Source organism: Mixophyes fleayi, chromosome 3 (genome assembly GCF_038048845.1).
Source record: "Mixophyes fleayi isolate aMixFle1 chromosome 3, aMixFle1.hap1, whole genome shotgun sequence".
Classification (NCBI taxonomy): domain Eukaryota; kingdom Metazoa; phylum Chordata; class Amphibia; order Anura; family Limnodynastidae; genus Mixophyes; species Mixophyes fleayi.
In genome coordinates, this window is record NC_134404.1 from 210,533,366 (window position 1) to 210,544,155 (window position 10,790).

General features: G+C 39.1%; 1 protein-coding gene across 1 annotated transcript in view; it reads right to left on the minus strand.

Moving 5' to 3' along the window:
• The window catches only part of TMEM244 (transmembrane protein 244), a 31,979-nt gene extending 24,261 nt beyond the window's left edge, over positions 1-7,718 (minus strand). Inside the window, exons 1-2 of the mRNA XM_075203060.1 lie at positions 7,599-7,718; positions 6,579-6,664 (exon numbers count right to left, since the gene is read on the minus strand). Coding sequence (XP_075059161.1) covers positions 6,579-6,664; positions 7,599-7,631 — 119 coding nt within the window. The 5' untranslated portion in view covers positions 7,632-7,718. The remainder of the gene's footprint in view (positions 1-6,578; positions 6,665-7,598) is intronic.
• Positions 7,719-10,790: the final 3,072 nt, after the last annotated feature.

The window sequence follows — 10,790 nt, forward strand, 5'->3', positions numbered from 1 at the left end:
TTTTCTTTTATTTTCAATTGCTCTAGGTCATTTTCAACTAGTTTCTGAAACGTGTTTACAAAAGATCCTTTCATGTAGTTAGGGTAAAATGTAGATTTGTTTCTTAAGGTTGTGTGAGTGTATTTGTCAAGTAATTCTCTATTGCTCTTGGGTGTTGTGGTGGAGGCAATGTCTTTCTGATCCTTGATAAAGTATCTCTTTAAAGTAAGCTTGCGGATAAATCTATGGATATCGATGTATGTTTCAAACTTATCCATTGCTCTATTTGGGGCAAATTTGAGTCCTTTCCCCAAAACCTCATATTGGGCTTTAGTAAGGTGGGTGCTACTAAGGTTGAAAATTCCTTCGTTAGTGAGTGGAATTACTTTCTTATTTTGGGCCTTGCCCCTACACATTCTTCCTCCCCTCTTTCCTCTGAAGATATGCGCCTTTTTCTCCTTCTGGGGGATGGGGGGATTTGTCCTATTTGGTTTTTGTCCAGATGCACTATTTCTGTCAGAAACCTGGGATCTTTCGTGAGATCTAAAAAAAGGTCCATGTTTTTCTCTGGATCCTGATCCCATGGTTCGTCACGATGTTCTATGTGTTGAATTTTTGGCACCTGTGTTATTTCTAATTTCTTCAAGATTTCTAGCTGTGCCTGTGAGATTTCTTTGTGGGCTGTGGCTTTGCCCTTCCCAAATCCACCTCTTGCTAGTTGAATGTAATTCTTAGGAGGGGAAATGTGCCCCAGAGAGTTGTCTAGATTCCTGGGATCTAGGGGTTTGTAGATCCTATTTTGGGATCTTTTATGAGGCAATTCTTTAATCAGAGGTGATCTCCGAATAGATTCTTTATTTGAATAATAAGGTCCTGACCTATGTCTCCCTGATCTTGTTTTACTTGTCCTTTGGGTGGGTTTTCGACCGCCCCTATCCCGTGGTGTGGTGGTCTCTGTTCTATGGTTTGTTAATTTGGGTTCATTCTGGATGAATTGAGAGTGAGTTTCATAATCTTTCAGATCTCTTAAAAACTTACTTTCTTTAGTTTTAAGGATGTCTTCTTCTATCTTCTTAATTTTATTTAATGTTAGATTTTCCAAGTTTTGGTAGTCCTCTAAGTGTTTGAGAGGGTCTAATTTTACCTGAATTAGTGAGATCTCTTCCTCAATCTTTTCCAGTGATTTTCCCCTGTCCTCTATAAGGAGTTTAATCAGTTCAACTGAGCAGTTCTCTAAGATAGAGTTCCATCTGCTCATAAAATGCTTGTTCTCTAAATTGTATGTAGGACGTTTTGAGATTCTAAGGCCCCTAGGTACAATATTGTGTAGGATATATTGATTAAGCGTGGTGGTTTCCCACCATTGCTTCAGTTCTAAAGTTAGGAGTTTCTCATACCGTAGGTAAGTGTCACAGAAAGTATCTTCATTTATTAATGGTTCAATGATCCTTTCTTTAGTAGAGAAAATATCTCCTATCCTAAGGAGCCTTTGCTCTCTTTGATGTTGTATCATAATTATAGTGGTGTGTAAAAGTAAGAACTGGGATGCAGCTGATATATATGGGGTCTAAATGGGTAGTCGTATAGAAAAATATTATATATCTGCGCAAACACCAGTTGATATCGGTGATGGCTGCCAAAATGGGGACAATGTAAACGGGGGGGACCCCTCCTCCCTGGTTGAACTGAGAAAAGACCACAAGAAAAACTTGGGGTGGTCCCCAGGCGCCTGTACATATAAACAATGGTAGTGGATGAGTTAATGAGTATTTATTGAAACATAAACACAATGGTGAAGTGGAGGCATAAACATTCACCTTCTAGTGCTGCAATAATTTAAAACAAGCACAGTAAACATTCAGCAGTCCTGCTGGTATGCATAAAAGTTCCAAAAAACAGACAGCCGTCTGTTTGGTAATCTTCTAATAGAAAAGTGGTTGCCAAGTCTGAAAGCAATTAAAAATTCGCCATGTGTATTAGGCCCAAACAACAATAGGTATTGTGATCTCGTTGACTGTAAAAAACTAGTATCCGTCCAAGGTGCACAGTAAATAGTCAGTTGAAAACAGTGTAAGTTGGCAATTGCTTTAAGGGTGCTAACAGCTCCGGTAAACCTCATAAGGGATAGGGAACAGAGAAGGGGGTTAACTCACCCTGCTTCTGCAGGATCTATTCCACAGGTGTCCGTATGGGGAAGCCGCTGTACGAGTCTCCGTCCACGCTGTTAGACATCCAGCTGCCGAGTGAAAGTTGGTTGTTCGCGCATGCGCATGCGGATGTGATTATCCAGTCTGTATTAGCGTGATGCCGGCTTGTCAGTGAGAGATGTAAATGCTGTTGGTTATTGGTAAATCCGTTTAGATTAGGTATCCTACGCGTTTCACCCAATGAAGGGCTTCCTCAGGGATGTATGGAATAGGAGGGCAACTTGGCCTCCTTTTATAGTTTTAAAACGGAGTTTAACCCATGAAGGTCTTTATAGACCAGATGTATTGATGAGGAGATTCAAAAATAGCAGCAAGCCTTACTTGGAATCAATATAGAGCAAAAAGTGTCAATATGTGAAAAAACATATATGAAACCAGGAATGTTAAAAGGTGTAAAAAAGGATTATTGTGAAAATGATAAATATGGTCCAAATTGAAACCTTATATTTATTAAAGAAAACTGTTGAGCTCAAAATCAATATTTAAGCCTCGTGGTGTTAGAGTCTTTAATGTATAAATCCATTTACTTTCCTCACATGACATGGATCGGATGAAATCTCCTCCTCTCCATGGTCTTTTCACCTTACAGATGCCTAGAAATCGAAGCAATGAGGCATCCTTGTTGTGAAGGAGTGCAAAGTGATTGGAAACACTATGTGTCTCCAAACCTTTTTGAATGTTTCTTTGATGCTCGCTAATGCGGATATGTAGATCTCTTGCGGTCCTACCTACATACTGTTTTCCACAGGGGCACTCAAGCATGTATATCACCCCCTTGGTGTCACAGGTGATTTTATCCTTAATGGTATATGTGGCACCAGTAGCTGTTGCAGTAAATGTACAGGTGGGTTTAGTACCCCTCATATGACTAGTCCTGCATGCTAGACATCTTGTACAGTAGAAGAAACCTTTTTTATCTTCTCCCAGCCATGTGCTAATGGGTGTCTGTCTTGTAGTAGGGATACTGCTTGTTACAAGGACATTTTTAAGGTTGTTGGCCTTCTTATAGATGAACCTAGGTTTATTGGGTAAAACCTCCCTCAATTTGTCATCACCCAGAAGGATATTCCAATGTTTGCAGATAATTTTTTCTATTTTTTTGGAATCACTACTGTATCTGGTAATGAATGAGGGGGCGTCCGATGGTTCTCCAGATTTTATTGCCTTCTTTGTTAGGAGATTCTGCCTTTCCTCCTTCCTGACTTCACCAAGGGCTTTCTCTACAGGGGTACTCTCATAACCCCTTTGTAGGAACCTTTCCTTTATAAGGTTGGCTTGGATGTCATATTGTTCTATGGTGGAACAGTTCCTCCTGATTCTGGTGAATTGACCCTTGGGAATGTTTCGCAGCCAGTTAGTATGGTGGCTGCTACAGGCCGGGATGTACGAATTGCAGTCAACCTCTTTAAGGTGTGTTTTTGTTGCAACCTGGTTATCTTCAATGTAGATCTCTAAATCTAGGAAGACAACTTTTTCTCTGCTGTAGTTAGCTGTGAATCTCATATTTAGGTCATTAGTGTTGATGTAGAGTAGAAACTCTTCTAACTGTCCTATAGTACCGGTCCATACGCACAACACGTCGTCTATGAACCTGTACCATTTGTGTATGTATTCTGTGAACGGGTTGTTGTTCCATATGGTAAGATTCTCCCAGTGGGCTACAAACAAATTCGCGTAACTAGGCGCGAATTTCGCGCCCATCGCAGTCCCGCGAACTTGTCTGTAGTATCCACTGTTTGCCCAGAAGTAGTTATGCTGTAGAACAAAGTGTATGCTTTGCAGAAGAAATTCTATTTGCTCTACTTGGAGGTTAGATTCTTCTCTTAGAATGTGACTAACATGCTGGCAACCTTTGTCATGATCTATAATCGTGTATAATGAAGTTACATCGCATGTAAGGAGAATAAATCCTTCTTCCCATTGGACACTCTGTAGTATTTCCAAAGTGTGGCTGGTGTCCCTCAAGTAACTTCTTTGCTGAGTGACCAGTGGTTGCAGAAAGAAGTCTATGTAGCTCGACAGGTTGGTAGTGAGGGAGTTTATCCCAGAGACAATTGGTCTTCCAGGTGGGTTGGTGCGTGACTTATGCAACTTGGGGATATATAACAGGTAATCTTGGGTCCTTGATCCTAAGGAACTCCAATTCTGTTTTATTAAGTATTCCCTCCTCTGATGCACTTTTAAGTAATTGCACTAAGTCACATTGATAATGGGTTAGGGGGTCACCGTTGAGATGCTCATATGTATCTGAGTCACTCAATTGCCTTTCCAGCTCCGTTAGGTAGTCAGTGGTGTTAAGGACAGTAATCCCCCCTCCTTTGTCCGCTGGTTTGATGACAATGTCGTGATTCTCCTTCAATTCTTTAATGGCTCTCATCTCTGCCTTACTTATATTGCAATGAGAGCTATTTTCTTTTATTTTCAATTGCTCTAGGTCATTTTCAACTAGTTTCTGAAACGTGTTTACAAAAGATCCTTTCATGTAGTTAGGGTAAAATGTAGATTTGTTTCTTAAGGTTGTGTGAGTGTATTTGTCAAGTAATTCTCTATTGCTCTTGGGTGTTGTGGTGGAGGCAATGTCTTTCTGATCCTTGATAAAGTATCTCTTTAAAGTAAGCTTGCGGATAAATCTATGGATATCGATGTATGTTTCAAACTTATCCATTGCTCTATTTGGGGCAAATTTGAGTCCTTTCCCCAAAACCTCATATTGGGCTTTAGTAAGGTGGGTGCTACTAAGGTTGAAAATTCCTTCGTTAGTGAGTGGAATTACTTTCTTATTTTGGGCCTTGCCCCTACACATTCTTCCTCCCCTCTTTCCTCTGAAGATATGCGCCTTTTTCTCCTTCTGGGGGATGGGGGGATTTGTCCTATTTGGTTTTTGTCCAGATGCACTATTTCTGTCAGAAACCTGGGATCTTTCGTGAGATCTAAAAAAAGGTCCATGTTTTTCTCTGGATCCTGATCCCATGGTTCGTCACGATGTTCTATGTGTTGAATTTTTGGCACCTGTGTTATTTCTAATTTCTTCAAGATTTACACTGTTCACTGGTACTCGGATGCCCCCTTGACATGATCCCAGTAGTGTGTTGTTGTTAACAGTTGTGCGTGAGGTAGAGTCAGAGAGACTCGCAGATTTGAGCAACATGCAGCCAAACAAGACAAACAGGACATAAAAGAGAATAGTCAATTGGCAAGCTGGGGCAGAGGACAGTAGAGGTACATGAAGTCAATACGCAGGCTGAGAGTTCAAGGGCAGGCAGAGGTCCAACAGCAAGGTCCAGTAAACAAAGCCAAGGTCAAATATAATGAATCCAGCAGCAAAGAGATATACCAATCTACATAAGATAAAAATACAGGAACTAGCCTAGGTAAACCTAACACCAGCAAGGCAATAATGGCAATTACTGTATTTATGTAGGTCCTGACAAACCAGCTGCTATTTAGAAATCATGTGAGCAGAAAATGTTGACTGCTCAGCTGCTAGGTAGTGAGCAGTGATTTGCAAGAGCTGATAAATCAGCTGCAATGTAGAATCCTCATTAGTAGCTCAGGAAGCAGGGTAAGTATGGTTGCCCAGCAACAGAAACACAACAAATCTGACATGCAACAAAATATGGAATAGATTTCTGAATCAATAGAGCAGCACGACTTAACACAGAACAGCAAAAACATAACATTGCTTGCTGTAATCCTGAGATACACATAAGAGCTAACATTCTAATATGTTTCCCCAGCTGTCATGTGTTGAAAACAGCGTCTTTGTGTTAACGCTCTGCCGACTACCTAGCAGCACTGACCCATAGGTCAGGATGAACCAGCCAGTCACTAGCAAAGAGACAGTTCATCAGCACTACCAACTACCCAGAAGTAAGCAGTTCCTGGTGCCAGTGTAGTGGCTGGGTGGTAGCAGCAATATTCTCCTACTTCTAGTGCACAGTTGGCATTCGCAGATGGCGAGTGTCTGGTGGTAGGGGACCAAAAGGAGTGGTCAGTATTGGCAGGTTACTGACAGACAGACAGAAACACAGTTGTAAGTAGTTTCTTGTTGCAAGACTTCCCAAAAGGAAACTAGGTGGCAGAGTAAGCCCATCCAGTCACAATTATTATTATTATTATTATTATTATTATTATTATTATTTTTAAATATTCTAATTCTCAGGAAAAAAAAAGGTCCAATGTGATAAATGCCACTTCCAGAGTGATTTATGAATTGCAAAATATGTATAGGGGCAATGCACAATGCATTGTGGTATGTAAGCAGTAGGACAAGTGGCGGTAGGGCATACCCATATACACCCCTACTTCAACAACTGTTTGTACTGCTAAACAAACCATAAACTACCAGTGAGTCCTCTTTGGACTCCTTTGCCTTTATGCCATGGTACTTACCTTAGTATTATGAAGCAAATGGTGTGGGTTAAATAATACACTGTATAGAAAATTGTAGTGCAAATGAACAGGTTCTGAAGGATAATCTGTAGGGAAGAATATTGTCATTGTGAAACACACACACATGAACTATATTGCATGCACAGACATAAATACGTAGGCAGAGATGAATTAAGGATAGGCATGCCTGAGTAGCTAATATTTTAGTGTAATTTAATCACACATTTTATACCTGGTTCTTCAAGAAAATCCATTATCCAGAAAACCCTAAATCTTCCAGATAAAAGATTTCATATCGGTACATTGACTGACTATACTTATGGGGTATTTGCTGCATGTGACATTTATAAACAGCTTAGTTACCTATATTCAGATTACTGACAATTTGGTCTTTTTTTTCAAGAGAAAAATGAGAAAATGTGGGCGACACAATGACAAAATATACAGGTGTCATGAATTCTATGGACATTTGGGGGATATAGCAAATGGTGTTAAACGAAAGACTTGTACTCTTCTTTCAAGGAGACTGACATTAAAATAGTTTCTTTGAAAGACAGATGTATTTTTATTACTAAAAGTGAAATAAAATAATATTATAAAATACAGACAGTTATCTATTAAATACAGTTAGTACATCTATTAAATACAAGCAAGACAGGCTTCCATCATAAATTAATATGAATTGACTGATTTTGTGAAACACACTATCTGGACTTTAAAGTCATTACAGATGTATGTGAAAGAGAACTATACCCTTTGACATACAATATGCTGAACTTAAAATCCACTTCTTTAGACTTAAGTGAAAATTAAGTTACGTATAAAACAGTTTAAAATAATTTTGTGTTATAAAATACATACTCAAATGTATGTAATGCTTTTAAAATGAATTGACTAAATTACCAACATATCAATGGTAGTAACCCACTAAGCTATAGTAATCTAAGTAATAAAAAATACAACAGACTATGTTAGCATCGACTGTAACTTGCTCTCTAACAATTTTTTATTTTTTTTTACCTGCGTCTTAGGTACTTTGATCTTGAGCGCCATCAGAGGATTCTACAACATATAGAAAACCGTTGGACACAGATATATAAAAACTATGTGGATCATTCTAGCTCTTAGGATATACTGAATAATGCATATCTTGGCAGCTTAGCAGGATTGAACCCAGCAAAGACTCAGGCCATCTGCTAGGATAATCTGTAAAGCAATGGCCTGTGCATTTCCAAGGAACTCCTGGACTGCATGTTTTCCTAAATTAGCAGAAGAAAGCAGAATGCTTACTTAGAGGAGAAGAAATGTAATTTAGATACTCCAGCATCATTAGAACACCACACATTATCACACAGATATATAGCTCTAATGAGTCACACTCTGGAAAAATTAAAACTTTTTAATTAGCATTGGAAGAAAAATGTTACAATGTTTTACTTGTAATAATAATAATAATTGTCCAATATTTCTGTTATATTCTGTAGTGGGAAGTAGCATAATGACCAGATGAATTTTCACATTTTCTTATACATCTTTTTTTTTTACCAGGAAAAGCTGTTTTTATTTTGTATTCTACACCAGTAAATGTTTCTATGCAAGGCAGATTGGACTTTCTTTTGGTGGCATAGATAGATAGATAGATAGATAGATAGATAGATAGATAGATAGATAGATAGATAGATAGATAGATAGATAGACAGACACAATGGAGATGCAATTGAAGTGCAGACTTTCAGCTTTAATTCAAGGGGCCGAACAAATATATCATATGAAACATATAGGAATTGTAATTATTTTTATACACAGTCCTCTACTTTCAGGTGCTCACATGTAATTGGACAAATTAACATAATCATAAATAAAATGTTTATTTTTAATACTTTGTCATGAATTCTATGCAGGCAATGACTGCCTGAAGTCTGGAACCCATGGACATCACCAAATGCTGGGTTTCCTTCTTTGTTATGCTTTGCCAGGCCTTTATTGCAGCTGTCTTCATTCTTTCTGCCTTTAGCTTTGTCTTCAGTGATTGAAATGCATTCTCAATCGAATTAAGATCAAGTGATTGAATATTCCACTTCTTTGAATTAAAAATAACTCCTAGGTTGCTTTTGCAGTATGTTTTGGGTCATTGTCCATCTGCACTGTGAAGCGCTGTCTTACCAACTTTGTTGAATTTGGCTGAATCTGAGCAGACAGTAAATACCTATACACTTCAGAATTCATTTGGCTGCTTCCGTCTTCTGCATATCATCAATAAACACTAATGACCCATGGCAATTGGAAGTCATGCATGTCCATGCCATGACACTGCCTCCACAGTGTTTTACAAATGATGTGGTAAGCTTCAGTTCACAAATCATCCCAAGCCTTCTCCATACTTTTTTCTTCCCATCATTCTGGTACTTAGTTTCATCTGTCTGAGGAATGCTGTTCCAGAACTGAGTTGGCTTTTTAGATGGTTTTTGGCAAAGTCGAATCTGGCCCTTCTATTCTTGAGGCATTTGAATGGTTTACACCTTCTGGTGTACCCTCTGTATTTGCTGTTAAAAAGTCTTCTTTTCATGATAGTCTTGGATAATGATATGCCTACCTCCAGGAGAGTGCTCTTCACTTGGCTGGATGTTGTGAAGGGGTTTTTCTTAACCATGGAAAGAATCCTGCGATCCTCCACCACTATTGTCTTCCATGGACGTCCAGGCATTTTTTTTGTTGCCAAGCTCACAAGTGTTTTCTTTTTTTTCTCAGAATGTAACAAACTGTTAGCCACTCCTAAGGTTCCTGCTATTTCTCTAAAATATTTTTTTTGTTACTGCAGCTTAAAAATGGACAGTTTCACTTGCATTGAGAGCTATGCCACACTTAGAATCAACTCCAGACGTTTTAACTGCTTAATTGATAAAGAATTAATGAAGCATTAGACCTGTCCAAAAATACAAACTCTACACAGATAAGGCCATGGGGTGTAAATACCTTCAAATTAAAGCTGAGAGTCTGCACTATGGCACTTTAGGTCCATAGTTATTATATAACTGAATATGTATTGGTAAACAGCTAAAATAACAAAATTTTTGTCAGTGTCCACATACATATGGACTTAGCAGTGCACCTAGTTCAAAGATGCACATTAATACTACACAGTAATAGTATAGAGTATGATGTGACTTCCATATTTTGAAGTGGTTTAGAAGCATCATTATCCATAGCTAACAACAAGCTGACAAGCTGTATCTGCAGTGAGAGTAATCAAGCAGAACACATGCAAATAACTCCTTTTTAAAGGCAAGGTGGGAATGTCATCTGTCTATCAAGCTAGGGCTATGAGAGTTGAGTAAAGTATTTAAACCTTTTTTCATTGCTCAAGGTAACCAATACCGAATAATTTGCCCAGTGTCTAGGGAGCTGGTCTCTGTTAATTTAGCATTAGGCTCACAGGAAAGTATGTGGAACGTATGTTATGAGCTATTTTGCCATCCTGACAAATAAAGCAAAGTACAAAGCAAGAAGTTGGTCATGTGTGCATCAACAGAAGAGTGCCTGTGCCATAAGTGGTGTTAGAAGTGGGATGCTTAGGGACACAGGTTACCGCTATCCAGCCCGCATAGACATCAACATGCAGGAAGTCTTGAGAGCCCTCGCAAATGTGGCCACTTCACAGCAAGAGAACACGCTCAGGTGCTGCAACTTGCAGAGGCACAGGAGGAAAACACCAGGCTCGTACAGGAAGAGTTAGCCCAGGAGATGCGTGACAGATACATACCACCTGGTCCAGCTCTGCAGAAAAATTTCACCAGCTGAAGACATAGAAGCATATCTGGTGTCCTTTGAAAGAGTTGAACAAGGGCAAATTGACCTCCTCAAATTTGGACTGAGAGGCTGACTGCATATCTAACTGGAGAAACCCAGTAAGCTTGTATGGATCTAGATGAGAACCAGGCCTCAATTATCCATGGTTGAAGACTAAGATAATGGCTCACATTGGGGTTTCAGGACCAGGCCAAGACCAGCGCTATCATGAGTGGCTCTATGACCATGAAAAACCGGCCCAAGCATAATATCCAAACTTTACGAAATTAGAAACAAATGGCTGCAGCTAAAGTTGAATTCACCTATAGGAATTGACGTTTTGGCAGTAGACCACTGTATTTTCAAAATAGGTGCAGTCGGACCCACAGTCTTATGGAGAACTTGCCACAGTTCAGAGATGTTTGG